Here is a 16,248-nt window from a genome sequence, read left to right as displayed (position 1 = left end):
ATTTTTTGCATACAACCACATTACCTATTTTGTGGTATTTTTGATGTGATATGAAAGCTTTGGTTAGTATAAATGTAAAAAAGTAACAAGTATAGGCGTTAGATATGTAAATACATAAGAATTGAGTTGTATGCATGTTAATGCCCTTGAAAATATTGCGAGCATAAGGCCCCAACTCTTGTGCAATTTAGAAAATAGCAGTCTATAAAAATGTATATGAAGATATTGTGCCTACCTTTTAAACAATATAGATCTCCATTTAATACATCTTTAGGAGGATTTAAAATAGTGACAAGTGAACAAATCTTATGAAATAGGTAGAATATTGGTCTATTTGTATCACAGCTGTGGGAGTAGAATAGACAGATTTATATTTTGACAATTTTCTAAATGATAATATTAAAATTTTAAGCATGGGTGCTTTTTAAAATATTTTATCATGCATTCATATGAAGGTTCTATAGGCCATCTCGTTCCTAAATCACTGCATGTAGTTTAAATAATCGACTATGTGACAAATTGAAAGATTTCGTTGAAATTATTCGTTTGAAAATTTCCGCTAGATACCTAACTTTGACGACTATGTGACAAATTGAAAGATTTCGTTGAAATTGTTCGTTTGAAAATTTCCGCTAGATACCTAACTTTGAAGCTAGTAAGACGGTCGTTTTTCCGTAGGACTTGAAGCATTTTTAAAGACTAGCTGCTTTTGTGGAAAGAGAAGAATGATCATAAATACTTCAACTCGATTGGACAAGCCCATTCTATGATGAGTTGATAATCAAAAGATTCAACCTCAAACATCTGCACAAGACCTTCAATTTCTTTTATGATGAAAATTCATTCTATAGTGCAATTTCATTTCAAGCAAAGCATTAGAAAGAAGTTGTGAGTGTGGAGCCCAATTATGAGAAGATAAACCATGAAAGCAGATTTCTTTTAGTACATCTGAAACAAAGAAGCTTTGATTTTTTGCAATTGATATTTAGATTATTATAATGATTATTTCATTTTCTCACTTATCCGTGGTGCAAATTCTGACTCATCTCAACATCTCAAGAAGTGCATGAATGTACTTTCATTTTATTAAGTCCTTAGGAGAAAATATCTTCATCTATTTAAGCTTTGAAAGTGAAATTTCATACCACACAATTCTTATGTATTTATATATCTAAACACCCAAACTCTCGTGTATTTACGTGCATGACATCAAGATTTTAATATCATATTAAAAATCCTACTATTATCTATTTTAAAAAAAAAAAGTTTAAATACGACTTTTCATGCCCAGGTTTGTCAAGCTGAAGTGTTATGCATGTAAATATGAAAGTTTAAGAGTTAGATATGTAAATATATAAGAATAGTGGGGTATTTATGTAAACTGACTGCCCCAAGAAAAATCTTGGCTGTGATATGGATGGTTCATTAAAATAGGGCTTAATGGAGAAAGGATATTTATTATGTAGCTAGTGGTGAACATATAAATAGTAAAAGAGGCTCCTTGCTTAGTGTGGAAATATGTCTTTAAAAAAGATGACTTTATTATATGTGTCATTTGGTTGGTTGCAGTTGGAGATATTTTTATATCAAGCTCTATCAATGCTTTGAAATTTATCAAATATTATTATTTAATTTTCATACATTAATATACCAAGCTTAATGAGAAAAATAGTTGCTGCTCTTCTATTATTATTATTATTTTAATTTTTTTGTTTGGTAAAAAATGCATAAAAGTATATTTCTGTTTTTCAAAAGAGTTTTAATAAATGTGAAAATTAGGCTTTAATTGCATATGCATGTGTAGTTTGTACATAAAGTTGATGGTATATACTTTTAGTGGATTAATATAATTTAATATCATAGTTTTTTTTTTTTTTTTGAAATTTTAAATCGTAGATTTACGTTGGTTCATATAACCAACGTTTATTCTGTCGGTAATAATGATAGCTCACACGTCGGAAAAGTGTCGCGTTCGTCGCTTTCTTTTAAACAGACATTTCGTTGGTCAATTGTCGATGATGCGATAAACTGTCGAAAAAGTGTCATGTTTGTCATTTTCATGTGATGCATTTAAGTATTCGGTTCGATGTCAATTAGGTGCTAGTTAATAAGCCATGGGCTATCCGTCGATTATAGATACTAATATGTTAAAAGTAGTTGCAAAACCATAGGTAAGCTGTCAGAAACCTATATTAGAAAAAATAAGAATCTACCTTTCGTATTTACATTGCTATACTTGTTATCACAACATTTAATTTACCATTCCAAGCATTTTAGCAAACTAAAATAGCATTCAAACAATAAATTATCCAATCAAATAAGGAAATAACCAAAATGTCTTTAATCAATGTTTGACAGAAAAATACATGTTCAAATGTACAACATAATCATAAGAAAAAGAAAGTATCCCTCCTAATCATCCTCCTTTACCTCCTCATCCTCATCCTCATCGCCTTCTGGCTCTTCCTCCTCCTCCTCCAATGTTGTCTTGCCTCGCTGCCTCATTAGTTGTCGTAATGAATCTAATTCAACCTTCAACTTGGCCTCCATATTTACCTGCAACTCCGACCTCATATGAGTGAAGCGAGTCTCCATCTCGGCTGCAAATGCGGCAACATGCCTAGATACCTCCTCCTCCTGTGTGATAGAGGTAGAAGTTGTAGATGCATTAGTGGAGGGGTGAGCACCGTAGGACAATCCTTGTGACTCAAGCCCGTAGACTCGACCGTTTTTCTTCCCTTTAGTAGCCTTCATCCACAAGTCGTACTCGGAAGAATCACAATCGTAGATTGTAATACCTCCTGACGCCTGTGGTCAGCTCTCCTCTAGCTGCTGGAATATCTCTTGAAAAAAAAGGTGCATACAACTAGAGATAACATGTATTAACATCAAACTAGTTTAGCTCGTGAAGTACCTGGTTCACATGAGATCTATCGTCGATCCAAGACTGGTACTTTGCATGTTGCATTGCACATTGACTTGATTGGCCACTCCGACACGGTCAACCTTGCACTTTGGTTTGACCGGCCGCCCCGACACGGTGAGCCTCCCATTTTAGTTTGATCGGCCGCCTCGACATAGTCGAACAAAAAATTTGGTTCGACCGATTGCCCCGGCCTAATCGACCGATCACTTTGGCTTGATCGACAACCCGACCACTTTGGTCCTGCCTGCCGCCTGACCCGGTTGACTAAACACTTTGGTTTGATCATTCACCCTGATCAGACGACCAGTCACTTAGGTTTGACTATCTATCTCGACCCGGTTGACCAACCACTTTGATTCAACCGGCTGCCCCGACCTGGTCGACCGACCACCCCAGCCCGTTTGATCAGTCACTTTGGTCTGACCGACCTCCCTAACTCGATCGACCAATCACTTTGGTTCAGTCAACCAACTTAGCCTGACTAAGGCCGTTGGCTTCGTTGTCCTGGTTTAACCACCTCAGTCAATTTAGCGGGCCAGACAGTCAACTTCACATCCATTGTGTGTGTTTTACATGTGCATTAGTACTTATTTCTTAACTTTGCATTAGCGCGTTCATCACTTGTATCTTTACTGTGCATTTTTTTAGCATATACCCTCATATGCTCACAATGATTACTTGCGCCTCCCAACGACACATTACTCCACATTTGCTTCGTGATCCTCATATCACTTGACACCACATCATAGGTGTTTCACACTTGCACCTCTCACCATTGTGTGTTTTCTTGCATAGCACCTTGCATGTTTCATGACTTGTGCATTTACATGTATTGCACTTGGATTTGTTTTTTCTCACACACTTATTCCTTATGTGCACACATCATGTGAACTGGCGGCTCATCACTGGGTCAATTCATTGTCTAATTCTCTCCAACGGGAGTTATGTCTCTACGCTTCTTAGGGCATCGCTACGGAACGTCATTGGCATATTTCGAGTCACTGCCTCCACGACATACTCATTCTTTCGGGCCACTATCTCCACGACATGCCCAACCTTTCGAGTCACTGTTTCCACAACACACCCATCTCTTTGGGTCACCGCCTCCACGACACACTCACATTTCCGGGTCACCACCTCCACGACAGACCCATTCTTTCAGGTTGTTGTCACTATGGCACGATCACCATTTCAAGTAATTCCCTCCATTACACAACCATTTCTTGGGGTCAATACCTCCATGACATGCCCACCCTTTTGGGTCACTGCCTCCATGACATGCATATCTCTTTGGATTGCTGCCTCCACGCCATGCCCACCATTTCGAGTCACTGCCTCCACGCCTATTCTTCGAACTGCTGCCTCCATGACATGCCCACCATTTTGTATCACTGCATCCACGACACACCCATTTCTTTGGATTGCTACCTCCATGGCATGCCCACCCTTTGTGTCACAACATCCACTACACACCCATCTCTTCGGGTGGTTCACTGCCGCAACGACACAGCCACCCTTTCGAGCAACTGCCGTCGTGACACTCCAATCTCTTTGGGTCGCTACTTCCATGACACTCCCGCTCTTGATTCACTGCCTCCATGACACAATCTTCACCACTTTTACCATATGTTTACTTGCATTTGCATTTGCATGTGTGCTTGATAGCAAGTCAGACTCGATAGGCGAGTGCTCCAGTGTTGGTCGCGATGCCTTAACGAGCTCCAGTGTTGGTCGTGATGTCTTAACGAGCATCACTTGTTGAGTCGATTCCAGTGAACAATGTGAGTTATCACATTGAGATTGACATGTGTATGACTGTGCTAAGATTCCAAGGGATCTAACTCATGTCACATTGCATGTTATGAGTTTAATTCAATGTCCTTTATTTTAAAATTAAAAATATATATTTTTCAATATATTACATTCACCATAATTTTAAAATTATGCATGTAACAAACTAGGTTATATGTAAGGCCAACCCTTTTTTTAAAATTCATCATGGGTGACACTCCTTAGATCCCTTGGATCTTTAATATGAGGTCGGTGTGACGACCCCGTCAAAGCCATACATACCTCGAGACTTACGCTGAGAGCACTTAGATGTTGGTTAGGGCAACTTTTTGTTAAATAATGTGCTAGGCTAAGGACTAAGATGCTAGGTAGTCTTTTTCAATATCTTGGCTATAGTTCTATGTTGGTTTGGTTGCTCTAGCCGGACATCATCTTTTATGTTTTTTGGTGTGCTTGCATGTTTGATATGCATGGTAGTATATTATTATTTTCTTCTGTAGAAAACCATGTCTATATATATGCATACATACATGTACCATTGAAGGAGGAGTATATGATGATATCTACTAACATTTTGTTTGCATGTGCTATTAAGCTCCCTTACAAAAATGCATGACTCATCATACATTGCACGTTTGTTGACATTTCTACTGACATTATTTTCATGCACATTGAGTGTCTTCCTCTATACTTTTAGAGTCATAGGAGAGTCTTGTATTAGAAATAAAGTACGGGCACGGGTTCCGAGGAGCCAAGGGGATAAAATCACGTGACGGAGACCAAAAATTGCTTGCTTGTGTCTCGTATCTTAATTCTAAATCTCATTGATGTATTGAATTAGGATCAGTCGTGTGCTTATGCGGCGTCTGACCATTTTTTTCTTTCCTAGGATATGTTGCCGACCCAACAACACCTGCCTTTTATTATTTTATATTTGGCTTGTTTTCCTGCTTTTCATGTATGCTTGTATGCTTAAATTGGCTTCACCATTTTTGGATTGTCTTTTGTCTGGGAATCCAACGTTGTCACTTAGGCACTTTAAGACCTAAAATTTATAAAAAAGTTTCTACAAAATCCCAATAAAAATTTCAAGATTAATTAGAATTTAGGACTTTTAAAACCAGCTTTTAATTCCCGGCATGACCTTCAGGTATGTTTTAAAATGAGTTGCATAGCATGACTTTCATCTAAGTCATATAATAGAGCCTCCAAATTATCTATGAACCACTCTAAATAAGTATAACATTTTACATATCATGAGGAGAAATCCCCATATTTTTCCAACTCGACTGACCCTACATAGATAACTCATAAAGTGATCATTGGTTTGTCGTCAATCTACATGCTTGCTTATGCTAACTTATAGTTAAAGTTGAAAAAGCCCCATATAATATAAATAAAGATAAATTTATATTTTTAGATGTTGTTAGTATGTTGTGTCAATTTCTAATAAGAGAATCTTTTAGTTGTCATTGGGGAAAAGAAGGACCAAAGAATCAAAGTTGAGGCTTTTGAAAAAAAAAAAAAAAAGCAACAATATTTGGTTTTTAGCTATGGAAGATGAGGCTAAGTTTCAATTTTTGTGTTTTTGCATTCAAGTTTGCAAAGCATAATATGGGCTCTAGAGCCTAAGTGATTGTAAATGAGGCTTCAAAGTCAAATTGTGCATATGAAAATAAACTCTTAACTTAAGATGTTTGGTAGCTCAAACTAGACTAACATTTGAGTAAAATGATGAGCTTGTGTTTGTCGATTGGCAAATTGATTTGTCATCTCATTAGCTAGTGTTTGTCGACTTAGTTATTACATCTCCATTAACTTCTTAGGACAGTGTGAACCTTTAGGGTCCTTGATCAAGGAGATGAAAACTCTTCACAATCAAAGGTTATTAGGCAACTATATTGAAAGGTAAAAGAAAAAACATGGTAAAATTAGAATACAAAAATTGAACTTTTATTTATTTTCTTAGCCTCAGAGCTCTGAGCATGAAAACTTTGGCTAAGAAAATAAATACATTTTAGTGAAATGAATATTATATGTGAAATTTTAATGGCGATAAAATTATATAGTTTATATAATAATATGTACAAACACATAATTTTATTGTATGCAAAATTCAAATGTATTTAAACTCCAGAGTTATTTATTATTCCCTAAATTGAATCCAATAATTTGTGTTGGGGTGGAAAAAAATATTGCATTAGGAGTCCTAATACAGTTTTGCTTCAAGACTAATCAGAATCTATCGCGTGTACAGATAGCCTCCCTTTATTTTAAGAAAATTAATTTAAGATTTGAGGTGTATCTGTATATGTGATAGATCTTAATTAAAGTTATGATACAAAATTACATCAGAAGTCTTTTTGAGGCCGAATTTTTCCCTCGGTGCGCTACGCTCGCTATCCAAGTAAAACACGCCATCTGGAATTTCATGACCCATATTTACACGTCATCAAAAAGGAAAAATGTACGCATTTAAGCCCGGCCCAGCCCGACGTGCTTTAGGGTTACGTATTATCCCGCCTTTTTGGCGTATGCCCTCCAATTTTTTGCGTATTATTCCATCAGAAACTTCTATTATGCATTATTCAGTAGAAAAGAAGTTTTCAAAAAGGGGTTTTTTGGCTCAGCTAGGGTTTGGTCGTTGCATTTATGATGGAGATAGATTTCTCTCTTAATGAAGAGTTTGAGCACATGGATGACGAAATGAATGTCAACGTCTTTGAAATGGAGGTAAGATTTATTGCTTACTTTAACTGTTTTCCGTTTTCCCGAGAGTAACCCAACAATAACCTAAGAATAACCCGAGAAAGTAATCCACCAGGTTTCTTAAAAAAAGTGAAATTTTCTGTGAATCTTCGATTGTCGTTAGGTTATTTCATCATTATTCTGTGGTTAGGATTTTTTATTTTCGGTTGATTGAAGAAACACTAAATAACCCGAGAATAATCTGAGAATAACCTAAGAATAAGCCGAGAAAATTAACCCACAAGATCTCGCAAAAAAGTGAAATTTTATGTGATTCTTCGATTGTCGTTAGGTTATTTCATCATTCTTCTGTGATTAGGGTTATTTATTTTCGGGTTGATTGAAGAAAGACTCAATAACCCGAGAATAACCTGAGAATAACCTAAGAATAACCCGAGAAAATTAACCCACCAGATCTCTAAAAAAAGTGAAATTTTCTGTGAATCTTTGATTGTCGTTAGGTTATTTCATTATTATTCTGTGGTTAGGGTTATTTATTTTCGAGTTGATTGAAGAAATACTCAATAACCCGAGAATAACCTGAGAATAACCTAAGAATAACACGAGAAAATTAACCCTCCAGATCTCTCAAAAAAGTGAAATTTTTTGTGAATCTTCTATTGTCGTTAGGTTATTTCATCATTATTCTGTGGTTAGGGTTATTTATTTTCGGGTTGATTGAAGAAATACTCAATAACCCGAGAATAACCTGAGAATAACCTAAGAATAACACGAGAAAATTAACCCTCCAGATCTCTCAAAAAAGTGAAATTTTTTTGTGAATCGTCGATTGTCGTTAGTTTATTTCATCATTATTCTGTGGTTAGTATTTATTTTTGGGTTGATAGAAGAAATACTCAATAACCCGAGAATAACCTGAGAATAACCTAAGAATAACCCGAGAAAATTAACCCACCAGATCTCTCAAAAAAGTGAAATTTTCTGTGAATCTTCGATTGTCGTTAGTTTATTTCATCATTATTTTGTAGTTAGGGTTATTTATCTGACTATCTCTATTGTATAATTCAAATTGTAGATATTTAGGTCAGAAACAAATTACAATGATCAAATTGCTCGTAGCTTTCTTAATACTGTTGTCCGTAATGAGGAGGAGGCTTACAAACATTATTGTGCTTATACACATTATGTTGGTTTCACCGTACGCAAGGACCACACAACTTACTGGGCTAAATCCAAGCAAATTAAGTTGAAGGATTATATTTGTGGAAAATCAGGTCATAAAAGAGAATCTCAGCTAGCCACTACAGTGAAGTATAGAAAAGCGGATACACGGAATGGCTGGGGGGAAAAGGTGTGATCTTGATGGCAACTGGACCATAAAGAAATTTATTAAAAATCATAACCACCCCTTAGCGGAATCCAGTGATAAGCACCTTCTACGTTCTAGTCGGAGGATTAACGAGTTAAATGCAAATTTACTAAGATCAATGACAGATTATGGGATTAGAGCAGCTGATGCATTCAATTTCCTTGCTACAGAGGTTGATGGTGTAGAAAACTTGGAGTGCACTAGACAGGATGCATACAACTTCATTCAAAGGGATAAAAGAAGCAAAATTGAACAGAGTGATGCCAACTCTCTCTTACAATTATTCATGGAGCGTCAAAATGAAGATAACAAGTTTGCATGGGATTTCCTAAGTGATGAGGAGGGCAGACTTACAAGCTTTTTCTGGAGTGATGGGTCTTGCAGACTATATTATGATTTTTTTGGAGATGTCATCATTTTCGTCATTAGCTACCATTTGAATAAGTATAATTTATGTTATGCTCCTTTCGTTGGAATTAACCACCATCGGCAAAACGTTCTATTCGATGTTGGTTTTTTATCTGAGGAGATGATAGAATCCTTCAAGTGGTTATTCAAAACCTTCATTCGTATAATGGATGATAAGCATCCAATTACAATATTTACAGATCATGATCAAGCGATGACAAGAGCTATTGTAGATTGTCTTCCATACACAAGACATAAATTATGCCAATGGCATATCTATAAGAAATTCTGGTCGAAAGTTCATTGCAGTGTGACTTACAAGAGTGTTAACAATCTATTTTATAAATGCATGAGCAAGTGTAATTCGGAAGACGAGTTCGAAGTTACTTGGGCTCTAATGATCGAGCAAGGAAACCTGCACAACAACATGTGGCAAGATGCATTGTACCGTATAAGACATAACTGGTCAACTGCATTCAATAAAGAAATTTTTGGAATGGGAATCTTGTCTCCAAAGAAGTGAGTCCACAAATACAAATAATGTCTGTCACGGTGCATCTAAGCCCACTAGTTCCCTAACAGATTGTTTTCTGGGTCTAGAAAATATTATGAAGTCATGGAGAAGAAACGAAAAGGATGAAGACTTCAAAAGCTTTCAAAATGTTATTACACGGACAGTTAAAACAAGCTCAGTTTTGAGGCAAGCTGCAACGTATTATACTCGGAAGCTATACTCTATGTTTGAGGAAGATTTACTTCACGGGCTATGTGAATTGACAGTCGATTCATCAGTTGAGAGACCATCCAAATTCTATGTTAGAGGTTTGGATAATCATGATACAAGTAGAACCTGACTTGTTACATTTGATAGGCTTAATTGCGACATCACCTGCAGTTGCAAGAAATTTGAAATGACGGGTCTGCTTTGCTCTTACTGTCTACGCGTCCTTAATGCTAATAATATAACAAAGATTCCCGAGAAATATTTGTTATTCAGATGGTCTGCTAAGACAAAGAAAGATATTTATAATAGTTTTGGATACAAACATATGAAAAACTCTCGGGCTCAAATGTCTGGCCCAACATCCAGAGGAATCCTATTTCGGTCACATGCTCAAAAGTTTGCCTACCAATTAATTAATAAAGCTCAGGGAAATGAACGCGCCGAGACATATATAATTGAATTATTGAAAACAGGGTCCAAAGGTATTGAGGATATATTAGATGGGAAGGATCCTCAACCAAATAGGCCAAAAAAGAAGAAGAAATCTCATAACAGTGACTGCAATGTGAATGATCCTGTAAAAATGAGACCGAAAGGTATTTCTAATGCGAGAATGAAAGGATACTGAGAAAAAAATAAGAGAGCTAAAGGTATATATCTCTACATTACATATATTTACCATTCTACATTTCATATACTAACGATTATATTCAAAATTTATTGTCTTATACTTTTACCACTGTTCGCAGGAAAAAATCAAGAAACATATATGACACAAGAATCGCACAGGAATTACGACACAAATACGATTGCAGCGTCAAACTCTCTGAGTCAGGAAATTGTCACACCGAATCCAACATGCTTTGTGCCCAATATAATTCACCTGTTTTAACGTGCTACGCCCACATTAACTCATATGTATTAATGTACAAGTTCATATAACATTATTCCAAATGGAAGTTATAGATATATGATTTGTAATTCACTTGCCTGTTGTACAGAATTTTGTTATCTTGTGGAATAACCCAACAATAACCTTACAATACCCTGACCGTAACCTTACAATACCCCGATAATAACCTTAAAATACCCCAAGGATAATCTAACAATACCCCGACAAGCCTCGGGAGTAGCCTAAGAATACCCCGAGAATAACCTTAGAATACCCCAAGGATAATCTCACGATATCCTGAGAGTAGCCTAAGAGTACCCTGAGAATAACCCTAGAATACCCCGAGAGTAACCTAAGAATACCCCGAGAATAACCTGAGAATACCCTGAGAATAACCAAAGAATACCCCGAGAATAACATAAGAATACCCCAGGAATAACGTTATAGTACCCCGAGAATAACCTGAGAATACCCCAAAAATAACCTCAAAATACCCCGAGAATAACCTAAGAATACCCCGAGAATAATCTAACAATACCCCGAGAATAACCTTACAATACCCCGAGAATAACCGGAGAATACCCCAACAATAACCTGAGAATACCTCGAGAATAACGTGAGAATACCCCGAGAATAACCTGAGAATACCCCGAGAATAACCTAACAATACCCCGATAATAACCTGAGAATACCCCGAGAATAACCTAACAATACCCCGAGAATAACCTTACAGTACCATGACAATAACCTGAGAATACCCCAAGAATAACCTAACAAAACCCGAGAATAACCTGAGAATACCCCAACAATAACCTTAGAATACCCCGAGAATAACCTGAGAATATCCTAAAAATAACCTTACAATACCCTGAGAATAACCTGAGAATACTCCGAGAATAATCTAACAATATCCCGAGAATAACCTAACAATACCCCGAGAATAACCTTACAGTACCCCGACAATAACCTGAGAATACCCCACTGAGAATACCCCAAGAATAGAATACCCCAAGAATAACCTAACAAAACCCAAGAATAACCCGAGAATACCCCAACAATAACCTAAGAATACATAACAAACTAAGAACATTTCTGCACGAGCTGCCACTGAAAGCATTCCTGGTCATTCAAGTAGGAAGAAACGCTAAAGGTTGCAAAAGATTTAATTTAATTCTAGGGAAATTTACAGACATTCCACACAATTCTTATGTATTTACATATCAAACACCCAAATTTTGATATTACAATACCTGATAATAACTCAACCGTAACGTTGCAATACCCTAAGAATAATCTGAGAATACCCATAAAATAACCCAACAAGATAACAATACATCAACAATAACATACAGTAAGATATCAAACAGATAATATATCAGCGTAAATAAGCCTGCCACAATACACAAGCATATTAACCACAATAGACAAACATATAAACCAAATCCTCGGAGTAAATAAACCTGCCAAAATTCATAATCATTCAGGCTATATAATATAAAGACAATCAAAGTATTTATCCTCCAAATAATTTATATCTGCAGATTTCATATAGTAGCTCTTTCCTAAACCGAGGCATCTCAGCCTGCCAGCCTTGATGGTCTTTCTAGTTAATCTTTCCTTTCTGTATAATTGTTTCCATATATTTACAAACAAATATACCGCAGTCGACGCTATTAGTTTGTGTGGGAATTCCTCTAGTCGTGATAACATCCCAATTACTCGGGTCACTGCGGAAAGCATTCTTGGCATCCTTACGAAGATGTCTTATCTGGTAATACAAACGGTTGTTTAAAACAGTGAAAGAATAAATAGTTTATATCGATTGTTAGTTAGATAAGGCTTAGAATTTTACCATATCACGTGTGACTCCCAAATGCATTTTATTAGGCAATGAGTCGTAGAATCTCCACTTGCGGTCCTTCTGGTTCCCAACAAGTAGAGTCTAATGCCTATTATTAATTATTGGAACTAAAATTGCCTCTACCTGAGATACAGCTTCCACTGTGACATTCGCAATAATATCTCGAAGAGGATGGTATCTAAACCCCTGCATATACAAAATAAATGAGTTTAAAAAGAGCATGAACCTGTTGCATATACAAAATTAATGGGAATTTTATTACTTACCCAATGTGCCGGAGAGACGTACAAACAGGGTCTAAAAGAATCAGGGGACTGACGCCGACAGTTATCCAATCCAATGGGAGACAAATCTACATGTTCTACCCCTACTTCTTTATTATCCCAAAGTGCTTCAAGGTCATTTCGACATATGAATGTGACCCTGAGCAATTATTATGTCATCACTGCAAATTGATTGAATAATATTTATTAGATTTAATAAAAAAATAACAGAAAAAGTGTTCTGTTTTGTACATACCTTTATTTGTACATTCTTAAACAAGTATCTATCACATGTTGCATGTGTGATGGTAGTAGTTCTCTGTCGGGGAACTCTACGGCTGAACACGGGAGGGCACCTTCATATGGAACAATTGTGCCCGGTTGTACCTCCTCCCAAGCTTCTTCAGCCTCCTCTTCCCTAGCTTCATCGAGCTGTGGAGATGGTATGGTAATCGGCGTGGAAGACTCATAAATATGTTGTACTAGATCATCTATATTCGAGGTCGAAATTTCTTCCATCTTCTTTTTCTTTACAACAACAAATGGAGAACTAACCATCCTCTTTTTCCTCGGTCCTCTGGACTTGATCCTTCAGACTAAGCTACCAATTAGGTCTTTAGGGGTGTCTTCTCCAGGTTCCCCGACACATTTATTAGTTTCACTATCAGGTGCAGCTTTATCAAAGGCAGTCATTCAACCTATCGACTGTTCTGCTTCAAGAATATCGGGTCCCCACTCCTGATCTGACGCAGGTGGTTATTCCTCCTTTTCTGGGCGTTTTTTCTTCCCAACAAATTCAGAACCAATAGGAGATTCCATGGGAACTTTATTTATTTTTCTCTTTATTTCGTTGATGTCGGTCTTCAACTCCATCAGTTTATACTCCAAAAAAAAATTTAAGTTATTCACTGAATCCTTCAATTGAACTAAAATTTGTTGTTGCTCCCTCAGAGTTTGACATATCTCTTCTAAACCCAAATGTGAATGTGTAGGTGGCGGGATGCTACGAGTATGTACAAAAGGAATAACACTATGAGACTCTGGTGTTGTTCGATGAGTGTGAATATCGGGTTCTCCAATTGATTTTCCAGGAGAAGAGATCGGGCCAGCTAGAGGGGCAAGTAAATTATGCTCCTCGACTATTAAATCAACAAAAGAATCAAGAACCTACAAAAACATTCATCATAAGAATTAAATAAGGTGGTAAAAAACTAAACATAATCATGAACTTAAAACAGACATTAATATCATTCACTTGTATAGGAATTAAGTGCATAAGAGTTTATGGATCTTTGGAGGGTTCCACCCTGTATTTATTGACCACCTCAACATACGAGTTCTGGCGTCAGGATGAGTCGGGTATATCACAAGTGTGCGCTCATAAAATCATAGTTGCATAAACACGATTAATAAATCAGAAATTCATATAACTCAAATAAGATGAAACAAATTTTTTTTGATTGAGGTTGAGCAATATACTAACCGTTAGAAGAAAAACAAACCCGTTCATGTATCCTAATGACTGACCCATCCTTATTTTCATGGCGCAAGCATTGACCTGCTCAATTAGGTGGTCACATACTGTTGCGGCCTAATTAAATGAAGAAAAACTATCTACATTCTCAGCAAATGAATAGAGCCTTGTGGGTACGCTAAAATTGCTGGAAGAAAATAATAAATTAGACAACAAAAAATTAATAATAAGTTCATGAAGACTAGCAGATGAACTCTCTAATAGTTCACTATTTGCCCGCCTTGCATCTAAGTCATTGACGGGTTTTTTAGCCCAAGTTGCTGTAGGACCTCTAATGGGCATGTCAATCAACAAAGCAACTTGATTTGCATCAAAACTCAGCTCTCCCCCCCCCCCCCCTCCCCCCAAATTCAATATGTGCATAGTTAGGACGTGATCTTGAGGATAGGGGGGCAGATCAAAAATCTGATTAAGTTTCATTCTTTCCATAGTAAACCACGTCTCCCGATCAACAATTGGTCGAACCTTATCCAACACCTCTCTAACTGCTGATGGTCGACATCTACAATTCATTGACTGTTTATTCATCAACATATAGGAATACGATACGTGTTATTAATACTGGAATAACGAAAAAATGTTTATTCATCAATATACAGGAATAAGATGCATGTTATTAATATTGTTATTAATACTGTTATTAATACTGGATTACCCTAAAACTACATCAACAATAACCTACGAATAACCTACGCAGAACATAAAAATTAACAAAACAATACCTTAAAAATAACACAGGAATAACCTACGAATAATCTATGCATAACCTAAAAATAATCCAGGAATAACCTATGAATAACTTATGCATAACTTAAAAATAACCTACAAATAATCCCTACAAAAATAACCTACAAATAATCCAGAAGTAAACCACGCATTACTTCAAAATTAACAAAACAATACCCTAAAAAGAACCCGAAAATAACTCACACATTACTTCAAAATTAACAAAACAATACCTTGAAAATAATCCAAGAATAACCTACAAATAACTTGCGCATAACTTATAAATCACCTGCAAATAACCCAGGAATAACTTAGGAATAACCTAAAAATAACTTAAAAATATTCTCAAAATCAGCCAGCAATAACCTAGTAATACAATAACCTAGTAATAACCTCCAGCAATAACCTAGTAATAACCTACTCATACTTAAAAATTAATAAAATAATACATTAAAAATAACCTAGGAATAACCAACTCATAACTTAAAAATAACCTACAAAAAACACAGGAATAACCTACACATTACTTCAAAATTAACATAGCAATACACTAAAAATAATGTACAAATAACTTATGAATAACCTGACATAACCTAAAAATACCTTAGGAATAACCTATGAATAACCCGCGCATAAACCTGCAAATAACTTAAAAAATAATCCAAGAATAACCTACGCATAAATTAAAAATCACCTGCAAGTACCTTAAAAATAAACCAGGAATAATCTGAGAATAAACTAAAAATAACCCACGAGTTAACTTAAAAATAACCCAAGAATAACCTACGAATAACCTGAAAAATGACCTAAAAATAACCTAAGTTTAACCAGAGAATAAGATACGCCTAACTTACAAATAACCTACGAATAAGTTAAAAATAACACATGAATAACATGGAATATCTGTCAATAAGTACTACGCTTCGGAGTAACTCAAGAATAACCCAATAATAATCAAACTAATAACCTAAAAATAAACTGAAAATAAAACAATGACAATTACCAGGACAACTTTTCCCCTTCAACGCCCTTCTTCATCCTCTTC

At 36.0% G+C, this 16,248-nt stretch overlaps 1 protein-coding gene across 1 annotated transcript; it reads left to right on the top strand.

Annotated features, from left to right (window-relative positions):
- Positions 1 to 8,760: 8,760 nt before the first annotated feature.
- LOC110021790 (protein FAR1-RELATED SEQUENCE 5-like) lies at positions 8,761 to 9,726 on the top strand. Its single transcript, XM_020720431.1, has one exon. The coding sequence runs from the start codon at positions 8,761 to 8,763 to the stop codon at positions 9,724 to 9,726; it is 966 nt and encodes a 321-aa protein (XP_020576090.1).
- The last annotated feature ends 6,522 nt before the right edge of the window (positions 9,727 to 16,248 follow it).

Source organism: Phalaenopsis equestris, unplaced genomic scaffold (assembly GCF_001263595.1).
Source record: "Phalaenopsis equestris unplaced genomic scaffold, ASM126359v1 Scaffold000146, whole genome shotgun sequence".
Lineage (NCBI taxonomy): Eukaryota > Viridiplantae > Streptophyta > Magnoliopsida > Asparagales > Orchidaceae > Phalaenopsis > Phalaenopsis equestris.
The sequence above is the reverse complement of the archived record's forward strand: the minus strand, read 5'-3'. Positions and strand labels throughout refer to the sequence as shown.